Source organism: Syngnathoides biaculeatus, chromosome 19 (assembly GCF_019802595.1).
Source record: "Syngnathoides biaculeatus isolate LvHL_M chromosome 19, ASM1980259v1, whole genome shotgun sequence".
Classification (NCBI taxonomy): domain Eukaryota; kingdom Metazoa; phylum Chordata; class Actinopteri; order Syngnathiformes; family Syngnathidae; genus Syngnathoides; species Syngnathoides biaculeatus.
Window position 1 is genome coordinate 248063 of NC_084658.1, and position 19450 is coordinate 267512.

The 19450-nt window shown below is 44.7% G+C and overlaps 1 protein-coding gene across 5 annotated transcripts in view; it reads right to left on the reverse strand.

The window, feature by feature from the left end:
- Positions 1-94: 94 nt before the first annotated feature.
- The window catches only part of trdmt1 (tRNA aspartic acid methyltransferase 1), a 76509-nt gene continuing 57153 nt past the window's right edge, over positions 95-19450 (reverse strand). Inside the window, exons 10-11 of one of the 5 annotated variants that reach the window (XM_061805965.1) lie at positions 8119-8248; positions 95-632 (exon numbers count right to left, since the gene is read on the reverse strand). In XM_061805965.1, the coding sequence (XP_061661949.1) occupies positions 526-632; positions 8119-8248 (237 nt within the window). In that variant the 3' untranslated portion in view covers positions 95-525. Of the gene's footprint in view, positions 633-653; positions 833-8118; positions 8249-12087; positions 12227-12362; positions 12420-19450 lie in introns of those variants that run through there. The other 4 variants (XR_009792831.1, XM_061805969.1, XM_061805968.1 and 1 more) reach the window with 4 other exon arrangements.

The window sequence follows — 19450 nt, forward strand, 5'->3', positions numbered from 1 at the left end:
TCCTTCAGCAAGACCACACAAGGTAATGAGACACTGAAAATGTATGTAGTTGTTTTGGTAAAATCTTTTTCCGACACGATAAGTAAGGAAGCAATCTCTTTGTGGGTTTTTATTAAAAAAAGAAAGAAAAGTCCTTGCAAAGACAGGAAAAGGTACACGTCTTACAAGTTGTCACCACTTACTGAAGTCCAGAGTAAAAGTACCTTTGTTAAATTTAAGTGAGAAGGACAGAGAAAAACAAAACAAAACAATTATCTAACCCTAACCCTGTTTTATACACAGGGTAAAGCCTCTCGGGGCAAATTACAAACAGCCTGACCAGGGGAGCTCGAGGAACAAAGTGTCAAAGTTGAGGGGAGAACTAATATTATAGACTCTATATATATATATATATATATATATATATATATATATATATCTCCGTAACATAACCCACATTCAGAGAATATAAATGATTTTTTTGTCTGGAGCAATTTAAATTTTTGTCAGATACTTTTGTTTGTTTTTTTGCTTTGCCTTCGTTGTTCAACTGTTGTAGATCAGCTGGTGTAGTAGTGTTGCTACCACCGTGACATTAAGGCTGTTTCCTAGGACTCTGTAACGCTGCTTGTTCGGGACTTGCTCTGGAAAGGCTAAAAGGAGACATTAAAAAGACATACATTATTTGATGGTGTACCATTTTCATACATACACACACACACACGCACGCATGTGTATGATATTATATATCCATCCTCTATCCATTTTCTGAGCTGCTTATCCCCACGAGGCTTGCGGGAGTGGTGGAGCCAATCCCAGCTGTCATTGGGCAGGAGGCAGGGTCCACCCTGAACTGGTTGCCAGTCAATTGCAAGGCACATGAAAATAGACAACAGTTGCACTCACAATCATACCTAATGGCAATTTGAAGTCTCCAATGAGTGTGTGTTGTGCTTACCAGATTAAACAAAATATAATTAATTTGGAATGGATATAGTCAAACATCGGGTTAACAATTTTTAGATTATGTGTTGTAAATCTAATTTTCCATTTATGGGGCAACACATCATTTGATTTCTGTGCTTAACACTTATTCCTTGTTGATTGATCTCATAACCTTTGAAGGTTCGCTACAATAAACCCTTTTATGTTCTCCATGACAGCGCCTCATCAATCGTCCTCACTCAAATACAAAAATGAGTATGCATGTATTGAATCTTAAAGTTTAACAGAGGAATATACAAAAACAGACAAGACAATATAAAACATGAACAAAGACGGACAAACATTGATTTAAGAAGATGAGTTGTCATATAAACATTGGTGAGGGTGGATCAGTGAGCGTGGGCTGCCCAGATGCGTAATAAGATTCACAGCTGTTGTTAATTTAACCCAAATATGAACAAATCTGCACTTTTTTCAGCGTGCAAGGTTGCTCTGAGAAGTGTTGACCAAGGTCAAGGCATGCGGGTAGAGCTTCTGGGTACAGTCCAAGGGAACAGATAGAGGGTTCGGAGTTTCGAGATGGGCACATAGCCTCGGGCGTTGAGGTTTCTCTTTTGAAGGGTCCGCGTCACCTTGGTGAGGGTGAGTCTGTGCAGCTTGATCAGGAAGTTCCAGAAAGACCTCACTGGACCCGAAAACATAAGAGTACCAGCCAGGAAGAGAGTCTCAAGTGAGCGACCCCAGAGCGGGGGCAAGCGAGCCACAGCATACCGAGAGAGAAAGAGCCAAGCATGGGGATGGCCTTGTTTTATTTATCCCTGGAGAAGGGACAAATCGGTGTTTTCACAGCTGAGCTTGAACCGAGGGCCAGACCATGCCTCTGATTCTTACTTTTCATTTGGAGATTAATTTGGTTTAATCCAGTGGATTGATATAAAGCAAAGGTGGCCAACCCGATGCTCTCGAGCTGCATGCGTCGCTTTGCCTCTTTTCATGCGGCTCTCGTGAGAGCACGATAGCATATCGAAGTTCTGTTTATGTGCGTGTTTGCTTAAGTTTTTATTACGGTAGTTGCAAGCCAGCGTTCCTTGCGTTTATCACGGTATTTGCGTCCGTGCTTTGCTTAAGTTGACGACGGTTGTTCGGGGTATAGCAACAACAAGCCCAGTGTGTATGTGTGTGAGTGCGCGTCGATGGATAAGTGAGACAGGACTATGCAGTGTGTGCAGCGGTGTGTAGACGGTGAGGGGTGGTGCAATGGCAACCAGGGAAGACTGCCTTTATTGTTCCCATCACCCAACTCAGCTGTGCAATGAGAGAAGGAAACGTTAACTCTGAGCAGGATGACCTCAGCACAAAGAAGACGACTCCTGGCCACAGTCATGTGACCACAACAGGAAAGGTTACCACGGTGTTTTTGCAAAACTGGCATGTGCACGGAATGAAAATAGCTCCAAGTTTCCCCAGTCGGTTTCGTGCTCAAAATGGAAGGGAACATTGTTTTTACCACGTTTTTACCAGAGCCAGAGAATTCTTTTGTGTCCAGCGTCTTATCACATTTTAGAGCTTCAAATCTTCACTTCAGCGCTCTCCATGCTAAAAAGGAACTGGAATTTCCAAAAGGGAATAAACTTTCGAGCCACAATTTAGTCACTTTGATAAATCACAGAAAAGCAGATGCAGTTTAAAAAAATAATAATGAAGCATCCAGAGATTGTTTGCATCCTATCAAGTGGTTAGGAACATTGCTCGGGCCAAAAAGCCATAGATTGAAGGGTAAGTTATTTTAAAAATGCCTCAGTGTCCCTAAAATCTTGTGTCCTGAAAAAAAAATCTTAGAACAAATGACATCAGACCAACCCTCCCGCCACACTGTCGAACTGAGAATATCGGAGATTAACATGGCTACTGAGTTGCACTAAGACCTCCAATCGTGAGTATTTTAGTGTTGCATTAGATGAGAATTCTGCCAGACAAGACAAGACTTGCTTGAACTGGGAGTTTGCGTGAGAGAGCACACAATTTCAATTTTAAAAAATTGCTGTCCTGTTGTCTTGGTACGATTTTTCTCATTATGTTGGTGTGTGACACTAACAATAAATCTGGCTGAACAAAGGTGTGTGTGAGGAGGAGGGAATGATGTTCATGTGTATGATATGGCTCCTTGATGTGTATGATGTGGCTCTTTTGCCGGAACACACTAAAAAAATGTGTCTTTTCATCTTTGACTGGTTGGCCACACCTGAAATTTTGAATTATTCGGGTTCAGATAATGAGGGGTTGCGCAAGAAAGGACATCCGGCGTAAAACTGTGCCAAACAAATATGTATTCATCTGAGATGACACGCTGTGGCAACCCCTAACAGGACAAGCCGAAAGGAAAAGAAGAAGAGGGAATGAGAATAATTTTCCTCTAGCATTGACTAGTCCCATGGTGGAATGTTCATGCGTTATATGACTATAGATTGTCACGATTATCTCACTCCTTGCAATGGCATTTGTGTGTCTCTTTTCTTTTCTTGGTTGGAACAATGAACACATATTCAACATCAAACATCAAGTTACAAGTGACTCCAGTCATCAATGGTGTTCATTCTATAGTTCAAAATAGATTTTTGTCATGTCCTCCTAGTGTTAGTGAGGAAGACTCACGTCTGCAATGGCACTCCCATCGATGGAGGTGTCACTCTTGATCTGTTCATTGTCCCAACCCAGTGGCCCAAATGGTTACCCTTTCACATGGGGAGGAGACTCCCTGAGCTGCGGAGTCGATTTGGAATGCCAATCAATTAGTTTAGCGCCACTATGCCAGCCACGGCTGTAATGCAGCCCTATGGGGGCACAAGCCAGTGCAATTTGTAGGCCGCTCCCAAGCCCAGATAAATGCAGAGGGTTGAGTCAGGACGGGCATACGGCGTAAAACTGTGCCAAACAAATATGAGCGTTCATCTAAAGAATACCATACCAGATCGTTCGTGGCCCGGGTAAACAACGCCCGCCCCCGGCACCGTTACCTGTAGGGCATCAATGGAAATTCAGCTACAGTGGGTCGAAGACAAGGAAAAAAATTAAAGCAGGTTCATGGGCAAAAGAAGAAGAGGAATGCACAGAGCCTACAATTGAGTCTAGGGACTTTGAATGTTGGGACAATGACAGGAAAATCTCTGGGGTTGGTTGACATGATTTTGAGAAAGGTTGCTATATTGTGCATCCAAGAGAGCAGGTGGAAAGGTAGTATGGCTAAGAGTTTAGGAGCAGAGTTTAAATTGTTTTACCATGGAGTAGATGGGAAGAGAAATGGAATAGATGTTATTTTATAGGATAACCTCAAAAGAGTATCAGATCGAGTAATGAAATTTGAAATTGAATGTGTTATGTATAATGTGATACGCGGCTATGCCCCACAGGTAGGATGTGACCTAGAGTTGAAAGAGAAATTTTGAAAGGAACAAGGTGAAGTAGTTCTGAGCATCCCAGACAGAGAGAGTTGTGATTGGTGCAGATTGTAAGGTTGGTGAAGGAAACAGGGGGAACAAAGAAGTGATGGGTAAGTAAGGCATCTCGGAAAGGAACTTTGAGCCACAGATGGTGGTGGACTTTGCAAAAACGATGGAAATGGCAGTTGTGAACACTTTTTTCCAGAAGAGGCAGGAACATAGAGTGACTGACAAGAGCGGAGGTAGATGCACGCTGGTGGATTAAATTTTGTGCAGATGATGTAATCTGACGGAGGTTACTGACTGTAAAGTTGTAGTAGGGGAGAGTGTAGCTTGACAGCATAGGATGGTGGTGTGTAGGATGACTCTGGTGGTGGATAGGAAGATTAAAAAGACAAAGGTAGCGCAGAGAACCATGTGGTGGAAGCTGAGAAAGGAAGAATGTTGTGCAGCCTTTCGGAAAGAGGTGAGACCAGATCTGGATGGACTGGCGGAGCTTCCGGGAGACTGGACGACGACAGCCAAGGTGATCAGAGAGACCAGCAGTAAAGTACTTGGTGTGACTTCTGGTAGGAAAGAGGAGGAGGCTTGGTGGTGGAACCCCAAAAGGAAAGAGACTAGCAAAGAACACTGAGAGGACTGAGGAGAGGCAAAAGGAATACATTGAGATGCGACGAAGGGCAAAGATAGAGCCGGCGAAGGCTAAACAAGAGGCATATGACGACGTACAACAGGTTGAACTTGAAAGAAGGAGAAAAGGATTCCTACAGGTTAGCCGGACAGAGGGATAGAGATGGGAAGGATGTGCAGCAAGTAAGGGTAATTAAGGATAGAGATGGAAATGTGTTGACTGGTGCCAATAGTGTGCTAAATAGATGGAAAGAGTACTTTGAAAATTTGATGAATGAAAAAAATGAGAGAGAAGGAAGAGGCAAGTGTGAAGGACCAGAAGGGGCAATGATGAGTAAGGGGGAAGTTAGAAGAGTATGAAAAATGGAAAGGCAGTTGGTCCTGATGACATACCTGTGGAGGTATGGAAGCAATTTGGAGAAGTGGCTGTGGAGTTTTTGATCAATTTATTCCACAGAATGCTAGTGAGTGACCAAATGCCTGAAAAATGAAGGAAAAGTGCCCTAGTTGCCATATTTTACAACGAAAGTGAAATGTGGAGCGCTGTGGGAACTCTAGAGGAATAAAGTTGATGAGCCACACAATGACGTTATGGGAAAGAGTAATGGAGGCTAAACTCGGGTATGGTGTCATGCCTAGTACCACAGATGCATTATTTGCCTTGAGGATGCGAGTGGAAAAGTACAGAGGTCAGAAGGAGCCACATCTCGGCGCTAATGACTACAAATTAGCTTGGCACGGATTACAATCGCTCACGAACTACAAGCGACGTTCTCCCCCGGTAGAAAACAAGAGCGGGCTTGCCGACAACCTAAATAGCTTTTACTGCAAATTTGAATAGACCCTTCCGCAACACACACACTCACCAAGCTGCATCACAAGCCGCACCACCTTTAACATCGACTGTTTAACATCCATGAAAGCGACGTGAGACAGATTTTCAAACAACACAAGATCAACAAATCGCCAGGCCCAGACCTTGTGTCCCCATCCTGCCTCAATGTCTGCACAGACCAACTTGCTTCTGTCATCACAAAGATCTTTAACAGGTCTCTATAACAGTGTGAATACCAACCTGCTTCAAACGCTCCTTTATTTTTCCGGTCCCCAAAAAAGCATCAGTCTCAGGTTTTAATGGTTTTAACAGGCCTGATGCCTTGACATTTGTGGTCATTAAGTCCTTTGAACGCCTTGTGCTGGACCACCTCAAGAGAGTCACAGTCCCCAACTAGACCCACTGCAGTTTGCCTAACGAGCTAAGAGGTCTGCGGATGATGCCGTCAACATGGGTCTGCACTTCATCCTTGAACATCTTGACAGCGAGGGTATCTATGCGAGGATGCCGTTCGTGGACTTCGGCTCTGCGTTTTACACAATCATCCCTGAACCCCTTTCCTCCAAACTTCTCCAGCTCAGTGTCTCGCTTGCCATCTCCTGCTGGATCTACAACTTCGTGAAGGGCAGGACACTTGACAGGTGAGGCTGGGGGACACTACCTCATCCATGCATACTATCAGCATCGGGGCATTGCAAGGTTGTGTCCTTTCTCCTCTGCTCTTCACGCTCTACATGAACGACTGCACCTTTTGGCATCCGCCTGTCAAACTCCTGAAGTTCGCAGATCACACCACAGTCATCGACTTCCAATCCAAATCCATCCAAAGCCACCAGACACAGAACTGTACAATTCCACACGGCTGGAAAGGGCTACGGAGAAATTGCCAAGCAGCTTGGTGAAAAAAGGTCCACTGTTGAAGCAATTTTAGAAAATGGAAGAAGCTAAACATGACGGTCAATCACAATCGGAGAGAAGCCCCATGCATGATATCACCTCGTGGGGTCTCAATGAGCCTCAGAAAGGTGAGGAATCATCCCAGGACTACACGATAGGACAGGACTTGGTCAATGATCTGAAAAGAGCTGGGACCACCATTTCCAAGGTGACTGTTGAAAAGACACTAAGACGTCATGGTTTCGAAATCATGCATGGCACGGAAGGTTCCCCTGCTTACCAGCACATCAAGGTCTATCTTAAGTTTGCCAATGACCATTTGGATGACACAGAGGAGTCATGGGAGAACACCATCCCTACTATGAAGCATGAGGGTGGCAGCATCATGCTTTGGGGATGTTTTTCTGCACATGGGACAAGACGAATGCACTGTATTAAGGAGAGGATGACGGAAGCCATGTATTATGAGATTTTGGGGAACAACCTCAGGCATAGCATTGAAGATGGGTTGTGGCGAGGTCTTTCAACATGATAATGACCCTGAGCACACAGCCAGGAAAACCAAGGAGTGGCTCTGTAAGAAGCATATCAAGGTTCTGTTGTGGCCTATCCAGTCTCCAGACGTAAACCCAATAGAAAATCTTTGGAGCGAGCTGAAACTCCATGTTTCTCAGCAACAGCCCAGAAATCTGTCTGATCGAGAGATCTGTGTGGAGGAGTGGGCCAAAATCCCTCCTGCAGTGTGTGAAACCTGGTGAACGACTACAGGAAACGTTTGACCTCTGTAAATGCAAAGGCTACTGAATCAAATATTAACATTGTTTTTTTTCAAGTGCTCAAATACTTATTTGCAGCTGTATCACACAAATAAATCGTTAATAAAAAATAAAAAAAATCACACATTGTGATATCTGGGTTTTTCTTCTTAGATTATCTCTCTTTCAGTGGACAAGCACCTACGATAAAAATTTCAGATCCCTCAATGATTTCTTAGTGGGATAACCTAAAATATAGCAGGGTGTTCAAATACTTATTTTCTTCACTGCAAGTACTTTTTTGAATATGTAAACATTTGACCTCAAAGAAAATACAAAATTCTCAGAAATTATTATTGTGGAAGTAACTAAATTAAATAATTTTGGAAATCCTGACAGACCTGACACAGGAGGGATTTAGTCTGGTTTGACTTCAAACAGTGAGAGAAAAAAAATGTGTTTTAGCAGTGTATGCAAACATCTGGCTTTAACTGTGTGTGTGTGTGTGTGTGTGTGTGTGTGTGTGTGTGTGTGTGTGTGCGCATATATACATACACACACCAATGTGCATATTTGATGGAACTATAGTGATACTTCAAAAGCACTGTAAAGTATTAGTTATAAATTAAAGTACACTTACAAAAACCTTTTGGGAAGCCCATTATGTTGGCTACTTCTCTGGGGGTAAAATAACGAAGCTTTAGTCTCAGCAGATATTTCAGTTTTTCTTCTTTCGAGAACAGGTCCAGATCTTGAAACACATTCTCAGTCTGCAGAGCGTAAAATTGAAATGTGAAGATTGAGAGTGAAGATAGAACACAGACAGCACATTCAAAGACACAGCATGATAATGTACAACTGTGAATGTGTATGCGAGACCTCTGCCTTGATTTCACTTCATAAAACCTGGAATAATAATGGTAATATTTACCGCTCTGACTCTCCTATGAGGAGCTGTTCCCTCGAACTGAACGCAGATGCCTGCCAATATCTCGGTCAGCACTTGAAAGTGCAGCCTTGCAGCCTACTAAAAGATTGGTGCATCTTCTACTTTTCCTTTCGGCTTGTCCTGTTAGGGGTCGCCACAGCGTGTCATCTTTTGCCATCTTAGCCTATCTCCTGCATCTTCCTCTCTCACCCCAACTGCCCTCATGTCTTCCCTCATCACATCAATAAACCTCTTTGATCTTCCTCTCGCTCTTTTGCCTGGCAGCTCCATCCTCAGCACCCTACCACCAATATACTCACTCTCTTGCCTCTGAACATGTCCAAACCATCGAAGTCTGCTCTCTCGAACCTTGTCAGCAAAACATCCAACTTTGACTGTCCCTCTAATGAGCTCATTTCTAATCCTATCCAACCTGGTCACTCCGAGCGAGAACCTCAACATCTTCATTTCTGCCACCTCCAGTTCTGCTTCCTGTTGTTTCTTCAGTGCCACCGTCTCAAATCCGTACATCATGGCCGGCCTCACCACTGTTTTGTAAACTTTGCCCTTCATCCTAGCAGAGACTCTTCAGTCACATAACACACCAGACACCTTCCGCCAGCTGTTCCAACCTGCTTGGACCAGTTTCTTCACTTCCTTACCACACTCACCATTGCTCTGGATTGTTGACCCTAAATATTTGAAGTCGTCCACCCTTGCTATCTCTTCCCCCTGTAGCCTCACTCTTCCCCCTCCACTTTTCTCATTCACGCACATATATTCTGTTTTACTTCGGCTAATCTTCATTCCTCTCCTTTCCAGTGCATGTTTCCATCTTTCTAATTGTTCCTCTGCATGCTCCCTGCTTTCACTGCATATCACAATATCATCTGCAAACATCATGGTCCAAGGGGATTCCAGTCTAACCTCATCTGTCATCTTATCCATTACCACTGCAAACAGGAAGGGGCTCAGAGCTGATCCCTGACGCAGTCCCACCTCCACCTTAAATTCCTCTGTCACACCCAAGGCACACCTCACCATTGTTCTGCTGCCATCATACATGTCCTGTACTATTTTAACATACTTCTCTCCCACACGAGACTTACGCATGCAGGACCACGGTTCCTCTCTTGGTACTCTGTCATGGGCTTTCTCTAGATCCACAAAGACACAATGTAGTTCCTTCTGACCTTCTCTGTACTTTTCCACTAGCATCCTCAAGGCAAATAATGCATCTGTGGTACTCTTTCTAGTCATGAAACCAAACTGTTGTAGCAGATACTTACTTCTGTCCTGAGTCTAGCCTCCACTACTCTTTCCCATAACTTCATTGTGTGGCTCGTCAACTTTATTCCTCTATAGTTCCCACAGCTCTGAACATCCCCTTTGTTCTTAAAAATGGGAACTAGAACACTTTTCCTCCATTCTTCAGGCATCTTTTCGCCCGCTAGTATTATTATTATTATTATTATAGCGCATATTAGGGTTCAACTAACGGGAACAATGAATCCACAGGCTGGCCATCCCACACTAACTGACTCCCCTTTTTTCCCCCTACTCAGCTTCCTAAACCAATGATCGACCGTTTTCGTTTGTATGTATCTCATCTTATCTTGTCTGTTGTAGATTCCCGTGAATTCCCATTAAAACTATAAAATGCACTCCATGCATTCTCGTTTTTGTGTTTGAGCAAAGAGAATGGAAAATGTAAATTTATTGATTGTAGCCAACCAAAGTTATTGAGCTTGATCAACAATAAGTAAAAGACAAACATTTCTCGCTACCCCTCCTTGAGCCATCATTTATCATGGTGGAGGGGTTTGTGTGTCCCGATACTTTTATGAGCCAAATTGTCTGGGGCTTCACTCCCATGGTAGGGTCAAGGGAGTAGGGTGGACAGGACTGGACAAAGTACAGCTCCACAAACCCCTATGATGAGTAAAATAAATGGATTAAGGTGTCTCTTGCCCAGATGCCGGTCACCAGGGCCCCACTCTGGAGCCATTCCTCAAGGTGGGGCTCGGCTGGGCAAAGCCCAAACGGTAACAGGGGTCCCTCTTCCCATGGGCTCACCACCTGTAAGAGGGGCCATAGGGGTCGGGTGCAATGTGAGCTGGGCGGTAGGCGAAGGCGGGAACCTTGGCGTTCCAATCCCCAGCTACAGAAACTAGGTCTCGGGAATTGGAATGTCACCTCTCTGGAAGGGAAGGAGCCAGAGCTGGTGCGTGAGGTCGAGAAGTTCAGACTAGATATAGTTGGGATTGCTTCTACACATTGTTGAGGCTTTGGTACCAGTCCTCTTGAGAGGGACTGGTCTCTGTTGTTTGAGCTTATGCACCAAACAAAAGTTCTAGAATTAGAAGGCGACTGGTGTTCTGTGATTATCCATAACGAACACCATCTTCAAGCATAGGAGTGTCAACAAGTGCTCTTGGCACCAGAACATCCTAAGTCGCAGTTCGATGATCGACTTTGTGGTCGTGTCATCAGACTTGCGCCTGTATGCCTTTGACACTCGGGTGAAGAGAGAGGTGAAGCTGTCAACTGATCACCACCTGGTGGTGAGTTGGCTACGATGGTGAGGGAAGATGCCAGTCTGACATGGCAGAACAAAACATATTGTGAGTGTCAGTTGGGAAGGGCTCGCAGATTACCCTGTCAAAAGGAATTTCAGCTCTTCTTCTTCTTTTCCTTTCGGCTTGTTCCACTAGGGGTCACCACAGTGTGTCATCTTTTTCCATCTAAGCCTATCTCGTGCATCTTCCTCTCTAAAACCAACTGTCCTCATGCCCTCCCTTATAACATCTATCTACCTTTTCTTTGGTCTTCCTCTTGCTCTTTTGCCTGGCAGCTCCATCCTCAGCACCCTTCTACCAATATACTCACTCTCTTGCCTCTGAACATGTCCAAACAATCCAAGTCTGCTGTCTCGAACCTTGTCTCCAAAACATCCAACTTTGGCTGTCCCTCTAATAGCTCATTTCTAATCCTATCCAACCTGTTCATTGCTTCCTGCTTCCTGTTGTTTCTTTAGTGCCACAGTCTCTAATCTGTACATCATGGCCGGCCTCACCACTGTTTTATAAACTTTGCCTTTCATCCTGGCGGATACTCTTCTGTCACATAAAACACCAGACACCAGCTGCCAACTGTTCCACCCCGCTTGGACCCGTTTCTTCATTTCCTTACCACACCCTCCATTGCTCTGTATTGTTGACCACAAGTATTTGAAGTCATCCACCATTGCTATTTCTTCTCCCTGGAGCTACACTCTTCCTCCTCCACCCCACACATTCATGCACATATATTCTGTTTTACTTCAGCTAATGTTCATTCCTCTGGTTTCCAGTGCATCCCTCCATCTTTCTAATTGTTCCTCCGTCTGCTCCCTGCTTTCACTGCACAATATCATCTGCGAACATCATGGTCCAAGGGGATTCCAGTCTAACCTCATCTGTCAGCCTATCCATTACCACTGCAAACAAGAAGGGGCTCACGCGGATCCCTGATGCAGTCCCACCTCAGCTTTAAATTTTTCTGACACACCTATGGCACATCTCACCGCTGTTTTGCTGCCCTCATACATGTCCTATACTATTTATAATCAAAACGGCGACAACTCTCCATATCGACAGGAAGTGGCAAGACTGGAGCTTTGGTTTGGTCAACACAACCTACCGTTGAACATTCTAAAGACTGGAGAGATGATTGTGGACTTCAGGAGGCATCCTTCACCCCAGCTGCCCCTGACGCTGTCCAATTATCTTGTGTCAAGTGTCGAGACCTTCGAGTTCTTGGGAATTACAGTCAACAGGGCCTGAAGTGGGAGACAAAAACCAACTCCATCCTCAAAAACCCAGAGTAAAGGATGTACTTCCTACGGGTTCTGAGGAAATACGGCCTGTAACATGAGCTGCTGAGACAGTTCTACACAGCGGTCATCAAATCAATACCTTGTATCTCCATCACAGTCTGGTGTGAGGCCGCCACAAAAAAAGGACAAACTCCAACTGCAACAGAATATCAAAACAGCTGAACGGATTATCGGCACGCCTCTACAACTATTGAAGACTTGCACGCAATGCGAACTCGGTCCAGAGCGGGCAGGATCCTATCGGACCCTTCACATCCTGACAACCACCTCTTCCAGATCCTTCCGTCAGGACACCGTTAAAGATCAATGCAAGTCAAAACTAGCAGGCATTCGAAAAGTTCTTTCCCTCTGGCAATTACAGTGAAGAAAATAAGTATTTGAACACTCTGCTATATTAAAGTTCTCCCACTTAGAAATGATGGAGGGGTCTGAAATTTTCACCGTAGGTGCATGTCCACTGTGAAAGATAATCTAAAAAGAAAAATCCAGAAATCACAATGTATGATTTTTTTAACGATTTATTTGTGTGATACAGCTGCAAATAAGTATTTCAACACCTGTCTATCAGCTACAATTCTGACCCACAAAGATTTGTTAATCCGCCTTTAAAATTCTGCCTCCACTCCATGTATTATCCTTAATCAGATGCACCTGTGCGAGGCTGTTAGCTGCATAAAGACACCTGTCCACCCCTTACAATCAGTACGACTCAAACTTGTAATATGGCCAAGACCAAAGAGCTGTTCAAAGACACCAGAGACAAAATTGTACAACTGACCACAACAAGGGCTACGGCAAAATTGCCAAGCAGCTTGGTGAAAAAAGGTCCACTGTTGAGGCAATCATTAGAAAACGGAAGAAGCTAAACGTGACAGTCAATCTCAACCGGAGTGGAGCCGCGTGCAAGATATCACCTCGTGGGGTCTCAATGATCCTTAGAAAGGTGAGGAATCATTCTAGCACTTCACGATAGAACTTGGTCAATGACCTGAAAAGAGCTGGGACCACCATTGCCAAGGTGACTGTGTGTAATACACTAAGACGTCATGGCTTGAAATCATGCATGGCATGGAATGTTCTTCTGGTTAAACCAGCGCATGTCAAGGCCCGTCTTAAATTTGCCAATGACCATTTGGATGATACAGAGGAGTCATGGGAGAACGTTTTGTGGTCAGATGAGACCAGAATGGAACTTTTTGGTAATTCCACAAACTGTTTTTGGAGGAAGACAAATGATGAGTTCCATCCCAAGAACACCATCCCTACTGTGAAGCATTGGGGTTGTAGTATCAATCTTTGGGGGTGTATTTCTGCACATTGAACAGGACGACTGCACTGTATTAAGGAGAGAATGACCGTGGCCATGTATTTTAACATTTTGGGGAACAACATCTTTTCCTCAGTCAGAGCACTGAAGATGGGTCGTGGCTGGGTCTTTCAAAATGACACTGACCCGAAGTACAGAGCCAGGAAAACCAAGGAGTGGGTCCGTAAGAAACATCTAGGTTCTGGCGTGGCATAACCATTCTCCAGACCTAGACTTAATACAAAATCTTTGGAGGGAGCTGAAACGCAAACCTGTTTCTCAACAACAGCCCAGAAACCTGTCTGATCTCGAGAAGATCTGTGTGGAGGAGTGGGCCAAAATCCCTCCTGCAGTGTGGGCAAACCTGGTAAACAACTACAGGAAATGTTTGACCTCTGTAATTGCAAACAAAGGCTACTATACCAAATGACATTGGTTTTCTCAGGTCTTCAAATACTTATTTGCAGCTGTATACCACAAATAAATTATAAAAAAAAAAAAAAAAAAAAAATCATACATTGTGATTTCTGGATTTTTCTTTTGAGATTATCCTTCTCACAGTGGACATGCACCTATGATGAAAACTTCAGACCCCTCCACGATTTCTATGCAACATCAACGTGATCAAGGGTGTTTTGGTTGTGGTTCTCTCGATCACTGGATTAAAAACTGTCTTACAACTCCTCCACCTCAAGATCCAATGCAAGGGCATGGTGGCTGGTCCAACAACGGAGGGGGCCAAGGCAGAGGCAGAAATGACACTTTGGCAGCCCACCCTGGCAGCAGAATGGACAGCAGCAGGTTAGACAGTACCACAAGGGGTGCCCAGGAAGCCAGGGGTCTGGCGATGCAGGTGCCATGATCCTCATCTCTTGCGGGGCGAATAGTGAACACTCTCGTTGACACAGGGGCAACAGACTCCTCACTCAACATCTCGCTCCCGGACACATTATTGTCACAACACACTGTGCAATTGATGGGGTTCTCAGGGACTCAACAGGCCTTGCAATGGACTCAACCTCTACCGACAATCTTGGCTGGACAGACCTTCCACCATTCGTTTATAATGCCGGCAGCTGACACCGCCTGTCACTCTGGCCAATGGCTTATGACACCTGTGAGTGAACCAACTCCAACTGTGGACATTTATTGGGCCCGACTTGAACCAGAAACACTGCTCAAACCTGGTCTCATACTTCTATTTCTGTTGTGGAAGCCCTGGTTGAACACTCTTAGGGCTTAACTGCCTCCACTCGATCCATACCATTGCACACTATATTACAAGTACACATGGAAAACTTTGCATACATACAAGGTGATGCTTGGGAAATTACATCCACACATGCAGTACATACACAGCAAGAGAGGGTGTAGCAGCACCCTGCTCTCTTACACCAGATCAAATGACATGGTTCAAAATGCAAGAAGAGTCAGTACCCCACATTTCACTCGCTCTGTCTCCCGGACACGAGGCCCGGCAGCTGGGACCTATGGCGAAACGACTGACTGAAATGACTGACTGGGAGGACACACCACTCCCTACCTTAGAGATCTCCAAATCTACAGATGCATACTGCATCATTGTTCCTGACGCACCTCCAACAACTAATATCACCATATGAGAACACGAGACCCTAACTAGAGAACACGGACGTGACTACTCTGACCATGACGACGACGAGTCAAAGTTAAACAAACTGCTTAAATCAGTTTGGTCCTCTGGACCCTTTGATGTTGGACATTGTACTAAGACACCAGGCATTAAAATCACAGTTTTTCTAGGATCTCATTTTTACAGACCTCGATATCCTTGACCCGCAGCTGCTAACCATGGGATGGAGGACACTCTCACTGGCCTGTGGAATTCTGGAGTCCTGGAAACATTCACCTCCTTGTAGTGTACAACACTCAGGCCAGTTTTAAAAGCAGATGGAAACACTTATCGTCTGGCGCATGATTTGAGAGCCGTTAATGATGTAACGACCACACCATTGTTACCTCTACCAGACCCCCACAGAATGTTGTCTACCATCACATCTGATTTGAAATACTTCACAGCGATTATTTTGGCAAATGCATTCTTATGTGTCCCACTCGCACTTGAGTGTAGACACTTGTTTGCATTCAGATATCAGGGACGCAATTTGCAATACACCAGGTTGCCACAAGGCTTCCAAAATACACCTGGAGTCTTTAATCAATGTTTGAAATCATTGCTGCAGGATCTCGATCTCCCAGACGGATGTAAACTCCAGCCCCAACAGCATAGTTGTGTTTGTCTCTGACTAAACTTGTTTTGCTTCGTTTGCATGAGCTGGGATTCAAAGCTTCCAGAAAGAAGCTTCAGTGTTGTCGTAAATCAGTGACCTTCTTGGGCAGAGTGGTGTCCTCTGAAGGATCCGCTATGTCCTTGGAGCATCGTTCTTCTATTCTACAGATTCTCTTCATCCACGTGCTGATCTCTCTGTCCAACATCTGACTAACGGCAAGGTTCTGTTCACTGATGGTTGCTGTTAATGTAAGCCGAATGGCTCTTTGGCTGCGGCGGCTGGGGTAGTGGAGCAGCAGCCCTCAGGGGAATTTTCAACTGTTTCCCCTTCCGTACTAACATCTGTTCCCTCAGCCCAGGCAGCGGAAGTGCTCGCACTCTGTCTTGCACTGGAACTGGCAGTCGGACAATCTGTCACTGTCTATTCTGACTCATCTTACGCTGTCTCGGGTGCTGTGTTGGACCTGTCTGCCTGGAAATGGAATGATTTTAAAATAAAGGTACCCCCATTGCACATTTGACACTGATTCAACGATTAGACAAAGCCTTGGCCAAACCTTCGGCAGTGGCTATCGTCAAGGTCCCTGGCCACTCCAAATTCACTTCAACCACAGCCCTCGGCAATAATGCTGCCGACTTGGCTGCCAAGCAGGCTGCGGGCTATGTCCCACAGATGCATGTCCAATTATTTGACAAATCCTCTCCTGACCTGCCCGAACTTCCGTCTCATAGTGAATTGGTTAAAATACAACGCCTTTCCTGAACAAAAGATATTTTGACCAAAACACAGTTTATGGCTCATATTGGCCCCAAAGCCATGCTAACCAAACTTAGCATGTGGTGGCCTCCTAAAATGTCTGACTTGTGTCGTGCCCACTGTCGTGACTGTAATATTTGCCAGCTACACAATGTTCGCCCCACACTTAGACCGTTGACAGTTTCATTTGACCCACCCACCTGGCCTGGTACAGAACTGGTCATGGATTTCACAGACATGATCACTCCTGTTCAATGTAAGCACTACCTTCATGTTTTTGTTGATACCTTTTCTAGATGGCCTGAAGCCTACCCCTGCGCTCATGAAGACGCCATGTCTGGAATGAAAGCTTTGGTGAACCACAGGATTCCAACGTACGGTTTCCCTGCTCTCATCCACTCGGACAACGGTGCACATTTCACAACCACACACCTAGCTACTGTAGAGAAGTAGTTAGGGTTAACTCACAAGTTTGGTTGTGTTAATCACCGCAATCACATGTTGAAGGAAAAACTGGCTAAAATATGTGCCTCTTCCAGCATGAAATGGGTTCAGGCTCTTCCCCTTGCTCTAATGTCTGTGAGACAAACTGTGTCTCGCTCGACTGGTTTCTCTCCTTATGAACTTCTTACAGGTCATCTGATGCCTGGCCCTTCTTCCGACTTTTGTGGTGTTGTGTCTCCCAAGTTTTCTCAAACTGTTATGGACCCAACTGCATTCTTTTGCTTTTAATTTCTCCTTACAGATCCAGGACTCTCTTCCATCACCACCTCCTGCACTTGATCTTCCTGAATCGTCATCTGTCCACCTTAAACGACTCTCCTGTAAGTGGTCAGAACCCCGTTGGTGTGGCCCCCACAAGGTGACTGCTCGTAATTCTAAGGAGTAGAAAGTTACCATCCCGGCCCAGGACCAGACTGCGGGGGGGGCAGCCACTTTGACCATGGTCCCATACATATAAAAATCTTGTGTTACCGGGCAGCTTTTCTCTTCTTCTTTGGCTATCCTGACAGAAGACACACGTCTCGTGTGCGGCAGATACCTCGATAAGACCCGGACGTCTGTACTGCACATTCCTTTGTATTAGATCCATTTGCTGTTAACTTTTTCTAATCATTGGTCATATCTTCCTCGACTCGTGAACACGCGTAGGGTCCAAACTCCCAAATCCCTACAGTACTCAAGGTCCTCGTAAACGAAACACAGGTTTTGCCGGTCGTGTAAGTACTAACGTTTGATAATAAATATTGCATTTTTCATCCTCGAAGCTCCACTCAGCAACCCTCTTTCTCCCTCCCTTCTTCCAATGCATCATTTTGGATGGGTGTTGACTCTGTGTGCATGTCCTCTCAAGTTCAAAAATGCATCCAAAGCGCTCGTGCTTGATCTTAAAGCTGCTGCCGAAACACCCAAGTTAAAGAGAAACATGCACAATTATAGGATTGCTTGCAATTGAAGTTGCTTTTGTTTTGTGGACAGCGGATTGCAAAAAAAATGGCTTGGTCACAATGTGGGGGAAGAGGAGGGGAGGGACCTGATGGATCCGTAAAAAAGTGAAACTATTGGATATGATCAAAGGCCGCAGACGTTACGCTTTTGTGGCGTCATGATGGTGTGAATGAATCAGCGGCACGCCACATAAAGAATGATGCTGTAAACAACAACCTGAAGCTGCAATTAAGCATTTAACCCCTTGAGGACAAGGCAAAGGTTGGTTTGAAAACTTTCAAAAGCATGGAACAATATGGTATGGGCTGTCGAGTTTAGGAATTGTGTTGACGGCGTTATGTCATTGTACAGGGTGTTGGAATAAATGGATTAATTGTACAAAGTTATCTCATATTTGCTCTCCTGTTTTGCTTTGAATCCTCTTTTGCAATGCTTAATATGCTTCTATTGACTTGTGTTGGCTTTGTTTGCTTACGGTTGTTTGTTCAGCGACTCACGGTTGCTTTATTTATCATGTGTTTGTTAAATTTTGGACCGACCTCAGGAAATTTAAAAAAAAAAAAAAAAGAGAGAATTTGTGGCGATTTGGCCAAAACGGGCTGGAGATAGTGAGAGAGACATATCCTGCGTTCTCCTCGTGAGCAAAAGTTCAACTTGTCAGGAATGGGGAACACACCGCCAAAATGAAAGTGATGTAACAGCAGCCGCTCGAAGTGAGGTGACAACAATGCGCTACTGGCATTCTGTGCTACACGAGAAGACCACGAATTTACCACATCCATAAACTTTCTCTTTTGTCTTCCTCTCGCTCTTTTGCCTGGCAGCTCCATCCTCAGCACCCTACCACCAATATACTCACTCTCTCGCCTCTGAACATGTCCAAACCATCGAAGTCTGCTGTCTCGAACCTTGTCAGCAAAACATCCAACTTTGGCTGTCCCTCTAATGAGCTCATTTCTAATCCTATCCAACCTGGTCACTCCGAGCGAGAACCTCAACATCTTCATTTCTGCCACCTCCAGTTCTGCTTCCTGTTGTTTCTTCAGTGCCACCGTCTCTAATCCGTACATAATGGCCGGCCTCACCACTGTTTTGTAAACTTTGCCCTTCATCCTAATCTGCAAACATCATCCTCAGAAGTCCGAGTGATGACTGGTAAATATACAGTGATATAATACAGTAAGTGTTTTATTATGTATTATGATATTACACATTTATAATCCGTGGTTGGCACGGTGGGTCAGGTGGAAAGCATTGGCCTCAGTTCTGAGGTTCTGGGTTCGATCCCGGCCCTGCCTGTGTGGAGTTTGCATGTTCTTACATTGTGTATAAAATGTGCTATACAAATAAATATGCTTTGCTCTGCTAAAAGTAAACTCATATTTC